A 21,483-nucleotide genomic window follows, 5' to 3' on the forward strand; every position below is an offset into this window, starting at 1 on the left:
AGAAAATACAGCATAATTTATTCATTTGAGAGAGGAGAGAGGGCTATTTAAGAACAAACCTCAAGTCTGAGGAGTCATGGATAGCAGAATAGTCAAGAAACTATATAAAGGCACTTGCTTCCTACAGATCTGTAATTTCTTACACTAACAGAAGTGCTTTTGGAGTCCTTACAAAGTCTTGCCTGTTTCCCAAACTGCAATGTACTGTCCTGAAATCATGAACTGAAAACTTGGGGATTTGAAAAAGAGTGTGCTCCAGGCCCTTTAGAGGCTTAAGCAGAATGGGTCTGAGAGCAAATGAGCACAGGATCCTCTTTTAAGAAAGGCTAAAAGCCTGTACTGAGGAACACAAGCAGACAAGAGAACCAGTCTTGTAAACAGCGAGCTTTATGGCACTAAACCAAAGAGTGCACAAGTACAACAGGATCCAAGTAGAACAACCTAAGGAGAATCAAGTTAGGATAAGTTTGAAAGGTGCGGTGTTTATATTGCTTAGATTTACATATTAACTTGCTGTTCAGACATCTATGAAGCCTTGAGGCAAAAAAGAAGTCTAATTAAAAGAAAATTAATGGAATTGAAGTGATACTATTATCTGCGAATCTACGTGGTTTATTTCAGCAACAAGTGCCCCCAAACCTAAAATACAACATTTAAAAATCTACAACATAAAAATAGAAAATATTCAAAATGCACAGAAACACAAGTCACCTTTAATGTGATTAAAACGTCACATGAGATTTTTTTTTTTTGCAGTTAAGTGGCAACTAAGGATGTGCTTTACAACACTGTGTAGGAATTTGCATGTTTCCTGTACAGGCAGGATCCTCATGCTTGTGCAAGTCGTTCTAGGACTCTTCGGTAATCTGAAACAAGCTGTTGGAAGCTCTCTTCTAACTGTTCATGTTGCATGTTTAGGTCTATTTGGTTCAACTGATTCGTCAGCTCCTCTGGTCTTAGACACCTTCTCATCTTGGCAAGTTCTCTCTGCTTTTTCTAAGCAAGCAAACAAATAGCAGTTTGAACACAATCAATGATCATCAGGTATATCATTTAATTATATCAATTCAATCTCAGCACATCTAGTTCTTCACAGTGTACTTAATCCTAAGTAATACAGTATCAGTGTTTGACTGGGTCATCAGTTAAATCCTCAGTTTCTGTATTATGACGTGAAAAACAGTTTTTTCTTAACCAAACAGATTAGGTCATATTAGACTTCTACTGCTGAAGATGTATGGCATGAAAAACCAGACTGTGGCAACAACCAGGATACTTAGTTCTATGCTGACATTAATCACATCAATGTCCCATTATGTGGCTGTTTGGCTAACTAATTTCCCTATAACTGACTATCAAAAATTAATTTTAAGCTTCCTCAACACAAAAAATGTATAACGAACTGCTACAAATTCTTCAGAAGTTAGAAGGATTGGCAGTAGCAGCCTTGAAATACAATAAGATTTACAAGCATAAATGTATTTGTACAGCAATGAGATCCTCTTGCTGTGTCACATGTGGTATTTTTACCTGTTCCTTAAAAACACCTCAGACTATTCTTGTATTTTCTTTCCCTGGATGTATTTTTATACAGCTGATATCTATTACTGAACTGCTTAGTTCCTTAGTTACCATCTATTCTTCAGTCTTCCTTCACTTTGTAAAAGCAGAATGTCATTCAACATCTCATTGTGTAAAAATAAAAAAAAAAAAGCAAGCAAGCATTATGTATGCCTGGCAATTTATCAATACATCTTTGCATGCCTACGGAATCACAGAGTTCATTAAAACAGAATTTCCTCAAGGATTCTATTCCTACCATTAGTTTCAAAAAAATCAAGGCCCACTGTATATAATTTTACACTTATCTCCCAAAGAAAAAAAATGTTTTCTTTCTAAGATTGATGCTGAGGGTCAGGAGAAGGGAGTAGAAACCACAGTAAACGGTAAATGACCAGGATCAGAAAAAAAATTTATAATCTCCCACAGAGAGGCAAAGTTCAATTCAGAAAAGGAGGTCTGATTTAGGTCCTGCCACTCAGCGTGACATTACATTACTCCTGATCATGCAAGTATTTAATACAGTGCTGGGTTCTCATTTCTGCTAACAGCCTTCGTAAATCCAACATAAGTACAAAGTTTTGCTATACTGGTATAACCAGCTAAATGCTGCTTTAGGAAGGCTTGAAAGCTAACCAAGGTACTTGGTTTCACAAAACATGAAACTTTCCCAACAGGGTTTTGGTTTGCTTAGCAAGTACTTAATTGAACAGAGTAGCTAACATGCTAGTTATAGCAATAAACCTAGACTTATCTGTGGTCCTTTGACTCTTTAATGCAAACATTGATGCCATTAGCAACTAGGATATATTTTTTATTTAAATCTTTATCTCAAAGGGTCAGTTTATGCAACACGGACCAACTATATTGCAGAACCCAAGACACATACTTAATAGGAACTAAGGAAATAACTTTGCACTAGATTTAGTACTTGCCTGAAATTACTGCTGAAATTATTTTATATTCTATCTGTACACAGTTCCTTGTTGACATAGCTCAATTACTTCTAGCAAGTTGTTTTGTTAAGAGCTAGCTAAGAAGTAGAACATGAACCTAAGCTATACCTAATCTGCAGTGTAAACTGCACAACACTTACCTCTCCAAATTTTTGCCTGTCTATTTAAGATATTTTTAACTTTTTCATGAAACTGACATCTCTTTCTCTTTGGCCTACCTGGACATAATGCTACTTGTAGCTAGACAACATAAGCTTAGTAACAATTTCTTGCTGGAATTGGGCAGGAAACAGTCAGGAGCCAAACCCATGATCTTCAGCACTGGTATGTATGAATGTTCTCTGCATCTGTATACATGTCAATTGAACACTGCATAACTAATAGTAGTTGATTGGCAACATAATTGGCATAAACTACATTTATGGAAATGAGAGTAAAATCAAGTATAATTAGCCTTGAAATAAGTAGTAAATGATACTTAAGTCATATACACCTTATAGGGGCCAATCAGTCTTCTTTTAACATCCAACCGATAGCTTCTGGATTGTTCTGCATCACCCATATCTGTTGCACGTAATCGGAGGATTTCATAAACTCGTCTTGTGTGTTGCTAATGAACAGAAAGAATAAAAACCATGTCTGAATAAAGAAGTCACTCACCAGAACTCGAAAGTGGAGAAATACTGAAATATTAGAGCAGTTCCTCAGTTTAGGCGAAAACAGAAGCATGGACAATGTCTCTGTCAAACCCATCCTCCTATCTGGTGGGTTAAATGAATAAGCATTCTTTTTTCCCTTCAAAACAACTTTATTCTATGCAGCCACTGTCTGATCTCAAAGTGTTGTACCAGCAGTAGAGGAGCTTCATGGATTTGCTGTAAACGAGCAGCATAAAATCCAGAAGCCAGACTCCAAAACTACTTCAAAGAACTGAAGGCCTGGAAGTAGAGCAACATTTGATATTAAGCAACATTTCACTAAACAGTATCTACTTCTCTGTTTTAGTAAAGCCCTTTACAAGGCCTCTGGAGTTCTAAATGAGAATGAAACAACAGTATTTACAAGTTTTCTTTTTACTAGGGAAGAAAAAGATAATGAGCAAGTGGGAAAAGCTGAAGCACTTTTGGAAGGAGGATCAGCTAGTATCACATCTAAGAAAAACAAAACCACATTGCTACTTTATTACTATTGTTGCATCTACACGAAAACAGCTCAAGGCCAAGTTTTCTTTGCTGAGCAATGGAACAAAAATAAGGTGGTTTATTTGTTACATTAGCACATGTCTGGATACTGCCAGAAAAATCCAAACCCAACTTATTTATCCTTTCAGGTTTAAGATATCAGAGAAGGCTGCAAATGTAGTTTCCTCATACAAGCTGGTTGTAATGTGTAAATCCCAAATCTCCCCTCTATGTTTAAATTATTTTCCTCCTAATTTGATATGAATATGTCCAACTAAAATGTTTCTGATTTAATACCTTATTTATTTTCAGTTTTTGTTGTGCTTCCACCACCATTTCTTGACTGAAACCTTGCATTAACCTTCCCGGGGAAAAACAAAGCAAATCTTTACAGAGCTTTACAAGAACAAAGTCTCTTAGCTTCACATAGTTTTCAGATGGATCTTCAGCTGGAAGCAAACAAAAAGTAGCTAGTATCAGTATTATTTGTTTCCTCATCTCTGGTATGTAATTACAAAGAACTACAGAAAACAAAGGTAGATACAACATTCATCAGTATATAAACAACTGTGCTTAATTGCAAGTATTGCTATCAAAGTTTTAGATGTTTGACAGTAGACGTTAAAGAGCTTGCAGAAAGAAAAGGTTCCAATATATTGTGTATGCAGTACTGTACAGTATTAGATATGCATTTCTAAGAGACTGACAACATATTTAATCCAATTTAATTCCTTGGGAAAACTACTTTATCCTTTTCCTTGTATGTTCCATCTATTCTGTATTTGACAATGGCAAAACTACTAGAATACAAACTAATTATGTGGAAAAACTGGTGAAACTATCCTACTATATACAACTAAATTAGCTGAAAGCATGTATTAACCATGACTTATAAGGGGACCCAAAGCACAAGCTTATCCAAAATTAAAAGGCTAGGAGAACCTAGGCAAAAGCTGATCACAATTTTGAGTTACCTCCATTTTGCTTAAAATGGTAGAATAACTATCAAAACTGTTGCTTTAGAAAAAAAACACCAAGGTTGAGAACTGACTTCAGTGAGCATCAACATGGTCCCACATGGAACTTTGTTCCCACTCATGAACTATAAAGAAAAATGCTTACAACTTTGTGAATGTATTTCTTCCTTACTTAATACATAGGCTTACTACAAGTAGCAGGGTCACACTGCCCCCAACACTCATTTTTCCATTGACTAGCATTATAGAATTTATTGCTAAACAGTTTATGTCCCAGCTGTGTTTTTCTTTAATTTTGAGGACCACTGTAAATAGCTGAAATTTGCAGTTTAAGGATAATCAAAAGCTAGTAAGTTACCAAGAAGGACTGGGATAGAAGTTGTTGGTGTGTATATGCAGCAATGCACAACTGGCAATTTATTTTTTGGATTGGAGAGAGCTTATGATGATTTTATCTGTTAATGTTTTGTGCAGAAGTAGCCTAATCTTGTATGGCAAGTCTTACAGCACTTACTCTGCGAAAGAGATCGAAGAAACTGTACTAAAGTTAATTAATTCCATTAAGAAAGAAGAGGCAGTTTCATTTTCTGCCACCCAGACAGACCTGGACAGGCTTGAGAAGTGGACCAAGGCAAACCTCATGAAGTTCAACAAGGCCAAGTACAAGGTCCTGCACCTGGATCGGAGCAATTCCCAGTGCAAATACAGGCTGTGTGGAGAAAAGATTGACAATAGCCCTCATGGGAAGCTCAGTGTGAACCAGCAGCCCAGAAAGCCAACCATATCACAGGCTGCATCAAGAAACGTAAGAGGGCTGGAGCACCTCTCATATGAAAACAGGCTGAGAGAGCTGGGCTTGCTCAGCCTGGAGAGGAGGAGGCTCATGGGAGAACTGACAGCAGCCTTCTAGTACCTAAAGGGGGCTGACAAAAAAGCTGGAGTGGGACCTTTTACAAAGGCGTGTAGGGATAGGACAAGGGGGAATGGCTTCAAGCTGAAATTGAATAGATTGAGGTTAGATGTAATGAAGAAGTTATCCACTGTGGTGGCTGAGACAAACAGGGTGTTCAGGGAAGCTGTGACTGCCCCGTCACTGGAAGTGTTCAAGGCCAGGTTGGACAGGGCTTTAAGCAACCTGGTCTAGTGGAAGGTGTCCTGCCCATAGCAGAGGTTTGGAACTAAATGATCTTTAAGGTCCTTTCCAACCCAAACCATTCTGTGATTCTACAATGATGATTCTGTACAGTAAGCATTACCAGTATACATTTCACTTGTGTCAGTTAGAATGACAAACTATAAGCAGAACAAAATATGTGTTGTAAATGTGAAACTCCAAAGTATTTTTTTTTCGAAGAAGTCAAGTCAATTTTCATTTCTGCTTTTCAGAGAAGTTTAATTCTTTACTTCACAAGTTTAGTTGCTACATAACTAAATATCCTGACCATATCAAGGTTGTCCACCCTGATTTTTCAACCTAAAAGGAAAATAAATAATTTTGTTAAAACGTTAATTTCCATAACTTGAGTGCCATGTAGAATACTGCAAGATTTTCTCTTGCTTCATTCCATAAAGAAAAACTTATTTTAGTGCACATTTACTGTGTGCTACAACCCTGTGTTTAAGACACTAAGCCATGAACATATCACATGATTTATGCAGTACCCTGTTAAGAATATTTATCCTCAGCTATAAAAGATTACAAAGATTTGTACTATTAAAGGAAGAAGAAAAAAAGTAAATGCATGATGCACGTGATTTCCTGTTGCATAAACAAAGTTATACTTCCTTCAGTTCCTATGAACTGAATCAAGATTATAAGGTAGATTACTTTAGGTTAGGATTATCCTGCAACAATGCATTATAGAAGCTAGAGTTCTACTGTCTTTGAATTAGAATGATTATTTCTAACTAAGATGAGGTCAGAGACAGCACCTAGAACTGAATGGTCATCTTTGAACTGCATTTCTTCCTATACTGGACTTGAAACCACAGCAAAGATGACACTTCTGTAGCCATTTTTTACATTCTATTTTTTTTATGCACATACAATCTTTTTCCCCTGTGCCATTTCCTCAGTAACTTTTTATTTGAGGTATTTGTGCATACACCTCTAATATCATGGTTGCCTTGAGCCAGCAATACATGCTCCTGGAGCACAAACTCTCTAGATTTTTACCATCTGTAAAATTTTGACTCACACACTAATATTAATATGCAATTTTAGTTTGGTGTGTTGCCCCACCCCCACAAGTCAGTTTTTGCTAATAGGAGTAAGTGGAACAAGGAATTTGACAAAGCTTGATCTCTTGGCAAACTCAGCTGTATATCTCACAATAAAATGGCTAATTAGCTGGTAATCCGTTCATGCTAGGGATTGAATTTTCCTGGTGTGCTGTTCTGTAAGTAAAGGATTTAAGGAGCTACATTATATACAGTTCTTCTGTAAACCAGGGTTCTATTAATCCTGAACTGAGGCTAAATCTTCAAAAGGCCATTTAATTCTGACAAGTGAACATGAAAGTTAGTTTGCAGGCTAATACCCTGAGAATGCTACAAGTTGCCTACTAAACAACTGAACAGAGTTAATAATTTAACACAAACCTGTTATATCAAGTACTGTAGGAGAAGACATATAGTATCTATGAACTGTTTCAAGCAGCTGAGCACCATGGCCTTCTCCTTGGAATGGTGGCAAGATCAGCATCTGACTACAGACAAGGGAATGTGTTTTTAGTTCAAATGTATGCATTTTCAAACATTATAATGTAAAGGCTTAAAAACAAAAACAGTATTGCATTTTAAAGTACATGTAGCAATCTGCATGTTAAAATGTAATTTTTAATGGAGTCTTAAAATCACTAAATATTCAGAACTTGTTCAAGATTCCATCCGCTTCAAGAAGGGAACAATGAAATAAATCAGTGCATAGCCAGCTAATAATGGGGATTTTTTTAAACAAATCAACACCATTATAAACAAGTATTGGGAACTTCAGCAGTTCCCTCTTCTGAAATAAAAGGCAAGGCACGAGTTACGCCGCCAATTACCTTACACGTGGCCGGGTTTTGTCTGGGTACACATAGTAATTATAGACTGTCATGTAGCCTACGGTCGCAAAGAGCGTAGCTCCATCCTTATTATACTTCTCAAATCTGCAGATAAAACAGAAAGCCAAGCAGGTCAATTACAGTCGCGCTCCCATGCAGTGTCCATTTTCTTTTCCATTCTCCAACTGAATTTTCAGTGTCAGCAAGCTACTCTGTGAGGGCCCAATGGGTACACCTGCTATGTTCTGAATGTACAATTCACTTAATTGGTGTGCAGCAACTTGGATAAATCAGGCCTCTTTACAGCACTTCAGTGCACTTGCCTATTATAAAGATGAATAGGTGGCAAGTAAAAGAAAACACAGGCAAAGCTCATTTTACTGTTTAAGCCTACATTCAAGGCTCTAACGGACAACAGCATTTAATTCAGCTCTATTCTCAAGCTTTGCCAAAGCATAATGGAGGAAAACTCAAGCCTCATAAACAATGGTTTTTCTTTCCTGGGAAAAATATCATTATACTGCTCCAATAATTGGCCAGCCACAATTAAAATGCAGGCTTTGTGGAGGTAATAAGGTCCACTGTTGCTTTAGAACTGTACTTACACTAGAAAGTAGTTCCATCTTTCATCATCTACATCAATAAAGCTAGCAGTTTCAATAAACCACATCAAGAACGTCTGAAGCCTTTCATGATATTCTCGAAAGCCTGGACATGTCATGTCAGCCTAGGGAAAAAGCCAGAAGAAGTCAGGTGAAACCTATCACAGATGTAAGAGGAAAAACATATACAAACCCTAATTAAATTCTCAAAAAAAAAAGGCATGGTTATAAATATTAATTAACTGGTAAAATAAATGATTATATATTACAATTGAAGTGTTACTGAAAGCATATCACTGCAAAATAATATTTTAGTTGTTCAGCAACAGAAGTTTAATTTATTTTTCGTACCTTGTATATCTGATACATTATATCATCACCAGCTTCCTCATTATGGACAGAATATGTGTGTAGCAGAGTTCCAAAGGGCTTGAAGTTCACTTCCTTCTCCAGCAGAGACACAAAGTCGTCTGTGTTTGTGCAAAAGCCAGGAGGAATGATTCCTCTAATTTTACTTTCAACATCATCTGCCTGGAAATTATAAAAGGGGCAGGATCAGTGGAAGATTAGAAAAAGACAGAATTGGTGTCACTATGGTGCTGTTAAAAATTACTATAAGAGATGCTATTGGCTAACATTAACTTAAAGGAAAAAAAAAAAAGAGGGAAAAACAGGAAATGAAGAAGCAAGACCTTCCTGTTGTTCTGTAGTGGCCTTCTAATAGGGAGCTGCCCTGATAAGATCCAGAAATGTCACAATCCAGCCACTATAAGCATCAAAAAGCTTGTAGTTACAGCGTAAGTTCATGCACAATTGTATGTTTAGAGTTACATTTGTCCAAGTAGACCTAAGTGTCTGTAACTATTCTGAAAATGCAGCATGCTCAGAAGCTGAGACTTTCTAGACAGCAATTCCCCAAGACTACACTACACAGCCATGTGGAACTCAGGCTCAAAAACAAGCATCAGACAAGAGGTATTAGGTGGTGCAGAACTAAGTGGATGAAAAGAGACAAAGACCAAAAGTGGTAGCTCCCAGACAGACAAGTGACAGGTAGCACACTCATTCACTCTTATGACTCCCTGCTTGAAATGCCTGCCTATAGGATCAGCTGCAAAACACACTACAAACTCAGGAGACAGCATCTCACATTCTAATCAAAGAACATTTAGAAAACCAAATTTTACATAAAATAATAAAAATATACTTAAGGATACTGTCAGCAAGTCTGACCTACCAAGAAGACAAAATATTCTGACATCAAAATTAAATTCAGAAATTAAAATTACTTTTTCCTCAGATAACCAAAGTGAAAGACTATCAGCTGAGCAGACTTCATAATCCTTTTCAGACCCCAAAAAGACCACTTGATTGAATACATTTACTACTTCTTTTTAACCATGAATATTTGATGAAGTTTCACAATAACGTATTACTGCTTCTCACCAGGCAATAAAACTTAATGAATTGGTCTCAACTTAACAAAACCGTACTCCTCAATACAACTCCTAAAAGCCTGACATTACATTCAACAAAATGAGCTTACATTCAATTCAAACTTTCCTCTGGACAATGAATCCAGGTTTTTACTTAATGGAGTTTGCCGTGAGTTCAGCTGTAATGTTTGTATTGTATCTATTTCCACAAGGACTGACACAAGAACACTTTGTGTTAACTTACTAAGCAGCTCTTTCACACCGTTTACATGCATGATGGGTATTAGTTCAAAACCAAGACCCTTGCTACTTAGCATTCAAAACAGGGAAATTAAGATGCTTAGAACAAAATACACTACAAAAGGCTAATACAACATGCTACTAATTCCTGTCCTTTCAACCATAGTCCCTTAAGTAGAAGCAATGCACCTGCAAATGAATAGCACTTTAGCATTCAGTTACATTTTTAGTATAGAGAAAGATGGATGTAGTTCAGCACAAACAAGTTTTATTCTTAATGGTTTGGTACTACCAACATTTATATTTGTAGGAAGAGCTATTAGGCTGTTAAAATATAGCTCTACAATACTTAGTGTAAGAATGCAGTTAAAATGTGTACAATCTTTACATCCATTCCATTCTCCAAACAAAGGCAATGTATTTATTGGAACCTTTCCTATCCTTCTTAAAACACTATATTCCTTACACTTACCGATTCAGCTGCACTACACAAAATCAGCTTTTTCAGAAACAATGAATTACACAGAAATATTTTTATGGAATGCATTTTAGAAATGCCTTTTTTCTTTTCTAAACTGTCCACGCGCATTATTTACACAGATCTTTAGTCTGAGCTGCTGATAAAGCTGTTGAAAACTGCAACCAAAACTCTGTATTGACTTTCATTTTATATACCTGAAAAAGGCATGTAAAAATAAACTAGAATTAAAATAATATTTCCAAGCATCAGCTCAATAACTCAGACCATGTAGAAGATACCTAAAAATGGGTGAAGTATTACATAAAGCTGCTCTCCTCACATTCATAGTTTCTTAACTAGTGGAAATAAGGAAGAAAACTTTCACCTGCTGAAAACATCCAACGTAACTGATTCATAACTGGCTGCCACCACAAAAAGTCCTGTTGCCCATAAAATAGAAAGAACTAAATCATGAGAACAGAGGCTTAGCAGATAAAGCAGTAGATAATACTTTGTAGCTCTATATGACAGCATATTTTCATCCCCTGCCTCCTAAAATTTCTCTCCCCTTGAAATGGGGTCTTACATAATTTAAGAAACTACATTCTTCAGTTACTTTTAGGGTTAAAAAGATCTTCCTTTCTTACAGAGGAAATCCCAGAATCCTCACTTTTAATGAGGACATAAGTTTAAGTGATCCAATTTTCAGTTAATAACTCCTGGAATACTGGGATCTTGCAATATCAACATCATACAAGTAATGTATTTCATTAGCACCTGTACTTTTTAATAGAAACATCCATTACTTAGTAGGCATTTTCCAAACACTACTCTCCAAGGTGCTTATAATCTAAGGAGTTAACAAGATCTGTTTGCTGCCTTTCCCTTCTGTAGTTATTTGATCTTGGTGAGAGCTTGATTTCTTTTATTGGAGCAAGGCACTCACATCTTGCTAACTGGCATGGATGCACATGATGACAAATTTCTGTTCAGAAAAACAATCCAATTGACTACTGCAGAAGGGTTAAACATAGGCAAAGCCACTTACAATGAAGCATGCAAAAACCCAGATGAAGCCAGTCAAGAGTTGATCTTACGGCTTGTACAAGTACTGTAAGGTATTTACCTTCATAATCAGAATCTAGTGCGGTAATGACTGGAAATATGGCATAGGCTTGTAACTAAACTTGATTTGTAGTAGGACTACTAACAGGGGCAGTAGCTCTTTTTACACTGCATTTGACTCCGGATAATTCTAATATACAGAGTTTTCTTGTACTAACAGTTAGGACACTTGTACACCATATAGATGGTGTTTCAAAATAACTTCATTTAAAATAACTGTAGAAATATATTTAAAATATTAATTTCTCTAACAATTATATATATTAATTCCAGGGAGGGAACAATGGAGTGATCACAAGTATTACACAAAAGAACCCAAAACACCCCACACACAAGCACAAAAACTAAAACAAAAAACAAACCAAGGAAAAAAAAAAGCCAGATGAGACACACTTTCATTAATTTTTGTGCAAATGTACCAGACCAGCTGCAAAGCAAGATAAATACATTGATAGCAAAGATTTTTTCAGAGGTTAGTGAAAGACTTTTCCCCACACTGTCATAAAATGCAGATGAAAAGGAAGATGCCTGAACAGCTGCAAATCTCAAAGCAGCAAGCAATCTGGAGGTCAATGCTATTAATATTTACACTAGAAGAAGGCAGCCTCTTCAGATATTTGAAAGAATCAACTCCACCCAAGAGATAAATTTTATTTTCATTAAATGAAGTGACAACTTCTGTTCAAAACACAATCATACTTGTCTGAGCCTTCTCCATTAACATGGCTTAGATCCATCTTTAAGGAGATGATATTAAGATGCGCAAATATGACTGGAGTTTTGGCTCTTGGTATTATCTTATCTTTCATCTAATGTTTGAAAAGATCTTGGAGGAAGAAGGAAGAGTGATACTGGGACAAATATTTTTGTCAGTCCCTGGCAGAGACTTTATCAGCTGCTTTAACAGTAATGGAACCAAATTCACAGTCACAGAATAAAACCACCTGCTGCTGAACAGGCTTGTGCAGGTATCTGGATACAAAACCCTAATCTGTGAATAACTTTTCAGAGCATTAAAACTAATTTTTCCCTTTTAACCAGTTATGTTAAAGGCAGAAACTGCTGTTTTTTCCTAAACACCATCTATTCCCAGCACAAAGACTACCTGTCATGAGCGGTGGATAGTTTACATCTTAGTATAACCATTAATTAAAGGAGCTGAGATATGCAACGTAACAGCTAACTCAAAATAGTAAATGTTAATATGCATTTCAATTAACAACCTGCTGTAATGACATCTTGTTTCAATCCCTGCAAAGGCATTAGTATCTTAAGGTGGTTAAACTAATGGCAAATTACAAATGCAAAACAAGATTAATGACCATTGTTATCTCTTTTCCTCCCCAGGTTTAGATACAACAATATGAACAGCCTATTCAGATTACAGTATTAATACCAAGGGAAGCACAGGGTGTGCTAATGCAGTCTTCCAATTCAGCTGAAGCCTGTAAATACTCTGGGAAGCATATAGAAGCCTTGTTCAAAGAGATCCTCCATCTCAATCTCTTAAGCAATTGGAGGAATACTTCAGCGTAGGAACCAGGGCTTGAAAGATTTAAAGATTCCAAGTGATCAAAAAGGTTGCACTGTGCATTTAGGGAAAGGCAGACCTTATTTACCTTGAAATTACATTGGTGAAAGGTTGGACCATTTGGTTTTAATACGATTACGACTTTGCCAACAGGCTTCCCTTTTTTCCTGATTTCTAAAAGCCTTCTAAAGATTGAAGAGCATGACCTTCCTCTCCTAAGATGTGTTGCCCTAGCCTTGAAAGTATTTCAGACCTGTCCAGGCACTTAGCCTAATGAACTACGTGTATCCTAATGGAACTTCAGAAAAAGGAAGTGAAAATCTTTAAAATTCATTTAACAATGTAATTCAATTTTTTTTTCCTTTACAATAGGCCTTTCCTTGACAATATTTACATGAACTCCAGGGGATTTGAAATTAGGAACTTAAAATACAGCTTGAAGTTATAAATAGGTCTACTGGTTGGGTGTTTTATTTAAAAAAGCTACTCTCAGGCAGAGTAATTTCAAGTCTGTGCAAATATATAGACATTTCACACTACAGAGTATTAGGAAAATTCATCAACAACCATACCAATAGCTCTTTTGGAAAGAAAACTCAGTTTTTCCTTCATTATAACTGGCTTTTAGACAGATAATACTAAGTTTTCTTAATGCACTGGAGACCACACATAAAATAGAGCAATGCTAGTCCTCCTGGAAACAGTCAACATGAAAATGCAAATCTGCCAAGTTGTGGGTTTTTTTGTGGAACTGGCTTTCATATTAGCACCTCATGTCTTACTGCACTGTTTGACACAATTTTGACGATTCTGTAGTCTAAGGAAGAACAATGGGAAAAGGTACAGATGAAGTTCAGAGATTATTTTTTTATCAGCTTAGCAACAAAGGAAACTTTCTTTGCTTGCTTGCAATGTGAATCACTTCTGAGTGGACAATTGCTAAACCTAGAATTCTGTCCATATTTCAACTAAATTTTATCAACAATATTTTAAGTGCAGGTCTGGTTCTTTCTTTACCTCCACACAGTCAAATTTTTCATTAACTTTAGATGTATACTCAATGCGGAAGAGCGTTGACAGGTTACCAGCAATATAGTACAGGAGGATCTTCAGTCCCTTGTAACCAAAAGCAACTTCACTGAGGAAGGAGAAAAGAACAATCAGGAACTCTATACAGAGCAAAATACATCACAGAGCTTTCATTTAATACACTTTGAAGTTCATCTTGTCTTTCCTAGTGAGATATACTAAGCTTCCTAATAGGAAAAAGGGAATCAAACTGGATGTGCACTATCTAAACAGCGATAATGCCTTATACTATTTCTACTACTTATTTTGCTCCTCTAGTGAAGAAACAGAATATGCTCTTAAACTTAGTAAGGCAGTGCCTATGCCCTTACTGTGACAGCTCAAGAAAGAATACCCGAAATAGCCAATACTCCATTTACTTTTTTCAGCATCTTAAACTCATTATCATTTACTTACATTATTTAATCAATATAATTTATCAAAACTTAGTTTGCAGTGCCATTTATACTATATATCTATACACAGATAAAGTCATAGCAATGAATGTGGGTTTTGTGGACAGTTTCTATATAGTTATCTAATCTAATTAGAACTGAGTAAATGCAAAAGGCTCAGTGCCAGGTCCTGCACTTGTGTCACAGTCCATGCAATGCTACAGGCTTGGGGAGGAATGGCTGTAAAGCTGCCCATTAGGAAAGGACCTGTGGTTGTTGAACACTGCAGCTGAACATAGCCACCTTGTGTCCAGGTGCCCAAGAAGGCCAACAGCATCCTGGCCTATATCAGAAATAATGTGGTCAGCAGGACTATGGCACTGATCATCCCCCTGTACTCAGCACTGATAAGGCCATACTTCAAATACTGTGTTGAGCTCTGTGCCCCTCACCACAGGACAGACACTGAGATGCTGGAGTTGGTTCAAAGAGCAACAAAACTGGTGAAGGGTCTAGAGCACAAGTCTTATAAGGAGTGGCTGAGGGAACTGGGGTTGTTTGGCCTACAGAAAAGGAGGGTCAGGGGAGACTTTATCACTGTCTACAGAGGAGATTTAAACTGCATATTGGGAAATATTTTCACACAACGGGTTGTTGGGCACTGGAACAGGCTGCTCAGAGAAGCAGTTGAGTCACCATTCCTGGAAGTATTTAGAAGATATGTAGATGTGACACTTGGTGACATAGCTTAGTGGTGGACTTGGCAATGCCAGGTGAACATCTAGACTCTATGATCTTAACAGTCTTTCCCAACCTCAACAACTCTACAGTTTCTCTACCCCATCCATGTCTGTTTATAAGTGTACATGCTAAAGAAAGTAAAACCCCGAATTCAATAGTTAGCATTCAATGACCTAGAACAGCTAGCAACGTGAATTTAAGTTAATACTTAATCTTGTGTTTTATTCACCAAAAATCCCATGTAATAGTAAAAAATAAATGGATATACTGTTGCTAGATATTGGGGGGTTTTTGGTACACAGTACTGTGAAAATTCTTCCTTAAAGAAATATGTCATGAACACAATACCACTTAAGTAATTCTGACTGCAAAAATCAGTTATTTCATTGCCTGCTTATCCACCTTAAAAATAGCATGTAAAATGACTACAGGCTCAAACCTTACAAGACAGGCACCAAATATGCTGTTTAACTATACAGTCATAAAACTGAAGTATTGCCATGTTATTTAAAACAGCTTCGTATGGTTGGATTTCCTTTTTTCTAACAATTCTGAAGCAACTTTCCCCTTCTAGAGCTATTATTTTGACTCTGGATACTTCAACTTACTCGTCTCCAAACACTTGATGGCTGTACTCTGGATTAAATGTTGTGTTGTCATCCTCCAACTCCTCAGGAAAGCGAACTAAGGGTTAAAAAAACAAGGAAAAGAAAGAAGAATATGACCAAGTCATCATCTTCAGTTTGTTTATTCACAGATGCCCTGCTAGATATTCATGCATTCTTCCACTACAGTCAATTTCAGTTCCAAACTTACCTATGCTAGGCTGGCATACAAATTAAATAAAGACACCTTGTGTAATTTGGATGCATGTTATTTGATCATTAAGCTGAGAAACTGACACAGATGTATACATGCATATTTCATATATAATCCCCTGAACTTTACTGTCCTTAACTTCATCTTGAACACTGAGGACACTGTCCACAGCAAGCGAGATAAATCACATAGTTAACGTTGCCTTTGCATTCTGCCATTCTTTTCCTATATGCAGATGAGAAGATATCACTACAGAGGATTTTCACAGAATCATGAAGGAAATAAATGTTTGTTTACATTTATATCCATGTCCAAGTTTTGGAGAATAAGCATGGATACATACAAAACAGCTACACCCACACTACACAGGTACTTGTACCACTATTATCAAAATAATTAGCAACTTATTTTTTCCCAACTCTACATTTTTCCAAAGCCTAGTATTAAACAAGGTTGGATTTGGCTTTTTTTTTCCCGGTAATGTAAAAATATTCACTATAATGCCATCTACTCAACCTCAGTAACTTACCAAGAAAAACTTTTGATTCATGTTTATGGAGTTACAGCAGTTGCTCCACAGCAGTTGCGACAGATGTGTTTCCATCACAGAACACATTATTTATGATTAACAGAAGAAATTAGAGATTAAACTAGGCTTTCTTCTAAGAAAAACTTTAGAAGACTGAAAAATGTGATTCACAAACATCCTCTGTGTATTTGCAGTTAGTTAAAAGCTACCTATAATTGGAAGGGATATAACTCTTAAGTTAGTCATCAAAATTATAGCTCAGCCACATTTACAAGGCACAAAAAACTCAAGACAACAGTTACGTATTCCTAATGCTGAATGAGTTAATACCGCATTAACATGAGCATGTGTAATTGTAGAAGTTAACACTGCCATTAAAGTGTTGGGTTTGTTTGTTTTTTTTTTAAGTATGTGGAATATTGAGCCAAGCTTCATTGCTGGTTTACTCCAATAAAACTGGAGATGAAGGAAAGTTATTTGTGGTAATATTAGAAACGAGTTATCCAAAGAGAAAAATGCAAATAAGGAGCGCCCTAGTAACAAGATAAAAGTTCAGCCCTCTCAAAATTAAGAGAAGAGTTGGTCCTGTCTTCTCAGGTTTAATTCAGAGATTAACAGATTTGAGACAAAGTTGCAGCAATAAGAACAAAAAACCCCAAACAAATGCACAATGACCACCATAAACCCCAACTGAACAAATCCACCCACTCCCATCAAACATCCCCCCCCCCCAGCAATTCTGAACTTTCACCATGGAAGAAATTAGGACTCTGAAGAAGACAGTTTATGACTGCTCTTATAGGCATGTGGGAAGTATTTTTATATATACACACACACACATTTCTTAATGGCATACATTTGTAGCTTCTAATCTTTTATCTTAACAGAACTTTCATATGGAACATGTACACTCTCAAAAGAAAAAGGAAGCTAAAAATATTAGCAGAATAGGGTAATAGGTACCTTAATTAGAAAACCTCTAGCAGTCTCTCTGAAACCTGATATAATAGCTTCTTGCATTTCTAGACAAAATTCACTCAGATGTCATTATCTTTCTTTCCTTTTGTTATATAAAGGTGGAAAAGAAAAACAAAACATTAGATCTAGTCATAAAGCCATTATTTGAAATAATGCTTAGGAGGATTACTTCATAATTACAAGTGGTTTAAAAATGTAAGTATTTTGGTTGTAACAACATTTTGGCTCACAAAAGGTGATTGTGTATTAAAATGATGCTTAATTATATGGAACAGAGTGCTAGTTGTAGTTCTGAAAAGTGCTTATCACATCCATTACTTTTATTTTCTTAATGAATTATGATATTCATATTGCTCAAGGGAACAAATGGCTAAAGGGCTGGAAAGGTTAACAATTAGTTAAGGTATGCCTTATTCTTCAAGTTATTACTGCTGCACATAAGTTTGAGATATAAGCAAGTTCACCAAGAGTTCATTAATTCTGCCTGTATTCCAAGTGTCCCAGTAAATAAATTAACTGCAGAGAACCATAAACAGTTCTTGAAAGACTGACTTTTTTTTTTCCAGATTTTAAGAAATTGTCATTAAAAAGGTCTTGTATAATCCAGATGGGTGGAAGGGGAACAAAAACCTTAACCCAACACTTTGGAATCTTTACCCTTGCTTTTGGTTTTATTACCCAACTCAAACAAAGAGGAAAGGGAAATATGTTAAAAAATACATAATCAGATATCTGTAACTCTAAAGAAAAATTGTTGCTATGGTCACCATGAAGAAGATACATACTTAGGACTGTACCATAGCATATGGATTAAAGAATAAAAGGGAAACTAAAAGATAATAAAATACTTCAATAAAATAAGGCAAGATATAATTCCAACACACTCTCTTGACATGCAAATAAATTGCTGATGATGTTATTACACAGAGACATGACTGAATTTCTATAGCTGCAATATAACTATAGTATAGCTGTACTATAACTGTAGTAGGCTCAGCAAAACTACATTATATATTTCTATTTTTGCATTTGTATGCTTACATTAGTAATTATTAAAACCTGGGTGGATTTAAGTATAACAGTTTCTTAAGAAGGTACTAAAATATTCCAGCATCAAATGCACAATATTTAAAAAATGACATTACCTAGCTTCAGCTGAATTGCTTCATTTGTGTTACACTTGTACTCAGCCAGCTTCTTCTCCATAGCAGTAAGTCCTGAAACAACACAAAAAAAACCAAACCAAACCCAAAAAAAATATGTTAAAGAGTTAAGAGGTGTACGACCTACATGCCACTAATATTAAAGAACATATTTAGAAAAGGGTTCTCAAAAACAGAACCCCCCCCCAGCAAAAAAACTGAATAAGAAGGCTTAAAAAGGCTGTAATATGCTACAATGTGTAAAGGGAATATAGATTTATGTCACTTTTTCTGGACCTAGAAATCAGACCACAAGTATGTCTCTTTTTTGTTTCTGAGAATTAAGGTGTCCTGGGTTCAGATGTAACAGTTATTTTTTTGCTCCTAGTAGCCGATGCAATGCTATGTTTTGGCTTTAGTCTGAGAACAATACTGATAACACAGCATTTTAGTTGTTTCTAAGTAATGCTTACCATGATCAAGGACTTTTCAGTCTCTCATGCTCTGCCAGTGAGGACAGGCACAAGAAGCTGAGATGAAGCAGAGACAGGACACCTCATCCAAACTAGCCAAAGGGGTATTCCATACCACAGCACATCATGCCTAGTATGTAAACTAGAGGGAGTCACCTGGAAGGCCCAGATCGCTGCTTGGGTCAGGCTGGGTACTGGTCAGCAGTGGTGAGCAACTGTATTCTCCCCCCTTGTTATTTCCCTTATTATTATTAGTGGTAGGTTTATATTATGCTTTAGTTATTGGACTCTTCTTATCTCAACCTCTGGGGCTTACATTCTTTCCATCCTCCTCCCCATCCTGCCCAGAGGAGGGAGGAAAAAGGGGGGGAGTGAGCAAGCAGCTGTATGGTGCTGAGTTACAGGCTGGGCTTAGAACATGACACAGGGGCATTACATTAAAAATATGTAAATGTTCTAAGTTATTACCATCAAAACATATCAGAAAGCTGTAAGTAAAAATTAACAATTCAGTCTAACAGATGTTTCTTTTAAAGAACATGTTAAAGAACAAGTTTTCAGGGCTTTTCAAGTCTTTTTCATAAACAGGTGCTCATGAACTACAATGGCATGTATACCCCTAGCAATTACCTAGTTAACACTTCTCTTCCAGGTCGGATGTGGAAGGAAATAACAAATAAATTGCACCTAGTCTCTTTTTCAAAGCATTATCTAGCATGTTTGACTTATTCACGGTATTTTTCAAGTGCTTTACAAAGCTCCCCTTCATTACAGAATTCCCATCAGAAAGCTCTGTCTCTAACTTCAAGTAGTAAACTTGAAGTAAAAACGAGTTTGTGGTTTTGATTCCTCTCCTCTCCTACTAAACAAGTAGACATAGAAATATACTCTGGTTTATCACTACTAAGTGTGGAGACCGTGAACTCGAGACAGCTTTCCCAGCAGCGGCATGACCATGACAAGAGGGGCGGAAAGTCAACGACATTCTCCATCAGACACAGGATTCCACAATCACCCACCCTCCTCCGCTGCTCCGGCCACGGCCGCCCTGAGCTTGCGCTCCGATTTCTTGCCCCATATCCTTGTCACAGCGCTTCCATCCGCGGACAGCACCGAGGCCCTGCCAGCGCCCGCATTAGTCAGACAGAGGACAACAGTGCTGGCCGTCCCAGTACCCCATTACCCCACAGGAGAGGCGGCCGCAGCTCCCAGACGTGCTGCCTCAAGCAGTCAAGCCACAACGCCCCCCGCAATCAGAGTGCCGGGACAGCATTTGCCAGCTGCCGGAGAACAATTAGGCCTGGGGGCAGGACAGACCCTGGGACTTACCCGCCATTTCCCAAGAGCGGCGGCGACAGCCAAGTCACCCGGGCAGAACGAATCAACCCGCGCGCCCACTCACCGGAAATGAGCGCACACACATATACTTCCGCTTCCGCCCGCCGAAACGCAATGAGAAGCCAATAGGGGCACTATATCAGACACGCAGCCCTCGCGCATGCCCAGCGCCCACATGGAGGGAGCCTGTGAAAACCACAGCACGCTGTCGGTCATTTGCATAGCCCCGCCCCCAAAGAGTACCGCCGGGAGCGCCTGGCTGGCTCGGTCTTGCGGCGCGCATGCGCAGTGTTCAGTGGTTAGGCACTTTACACAAGAACCTTGGCCTTAGCGTCACCGTTACGCTTCAGCGAACAGGAATGATCATGGAATCAGCTGAGTTGGCAACAACCTTTAAGACAACTGTTTCCACAGGGCTGCCAAGTCCACCACTAAACTACCTCCACAAATGCGACATATATATACCTTTTAAATATCACCAGATCTGGTGATTCAAGCATTTTTAGTCAGCCTGTTCCAATACCTGACAACCTTTTCTGTGAAGAAATTTTAACTAATATCCAATTTAAACTTCTCCTGGTGCAGCTTGAGACCATTATCTCTTGTCCTAATCACTTGTTACTTGGGAAGAGTCTGACACCTCACTACAACTTCCTTTCAGGTGGTAGAGGGCAATAAGGTTTCCCCTGAGCCTCCTTTTCTCCAGACTAAACAACCCCACTTCCCTCAGCCCTTCACAAGGCCCTTTACCAGTTGTGTTGCTCTTCTCTGGACCTACTTCACACCTCAGTGTCTGTCTTGTAGTGAGGGGGCCCAGAACTAAACACATTATTCAAAGTACAGCCTCATCAGTGCCAACTACAGAAGGAAGATGGAGCTTTACCG

The 21,483-nt window shown here is 37.5% G+C and overlaps 1 protein-coding gene across 1 annotated transcript; it reads right to left on the reverse strand.

Annotated features, from left to right (window-relative positions):
* Positions 1 to 591: 591 nt before the first annotated feature.
* Positions 592 to 20,667, reverse strand: HAT1 (histone acetyltransferase 1). The gene is made up of 11 exons (XM_005152605.3): positions 20,590 to 20,667; positions 18,791 to 18,862; positions 15,928 to 16,003; positions 14,133 to 14,253; positions 8,675 to 8,854; positions 8,327 to 8,448; positions 7,722 to 7,826; positions 7,276 to 7,382; positions 3,995 to 4,146; positions 3,010 to 3,126; positions 592 to 996 (listed from the first exon to the last, which is right to left on the reverse strand). The coding sequence occupies exons 1-11, from the start codon at positions 20,594 to 20,596 to the stop codon at positions 829 to 831; spliced, it is 1,227 nt and encodes a 408-aa protein (XP_005152662.1). The 5' UTR covers positions 20,597 to 20,667; the 3' UTR covers positions 592 to 828.
* Positions 20,668 to 21,483: the final 816 nt, after the last annotated feature.

The sequence above is a fragment of the Melopsittacus undulatus genome, chromosome 8, assembly GCF_012275295.1.
Source record: "Melopsittacus undulatus isolate bMelUnd1 chromosome 8, bMelUnd1.mat.Z, whole genome shotgun sequence".
NCBI lineage: Eukaryota > Metazoa > Chordata > Aves > Psittaciformes > Psittaculidae > Melopsittacus > Melopsittacus undulatus.

Excerpts from the sequence above, each read along its gene's own strand:
- HAT1 (XM_005152605.3), bottom strand. Across the intron at positions 8,449-8,674 it reads TAATGTATCAGATATACAAG|GCTGACATGACATGTCCAGG; the intron begins GTACGAAAAATA and ends CTTTTTCCCTAG. Across the intron at positions 4,147-7,275 it reads TACAGTACTTGATATAACAG|CTGAAGATCCATCTGAAAAC; the intron begins GTTTGTGTTAAA and ends GTTTGCTTCCAG.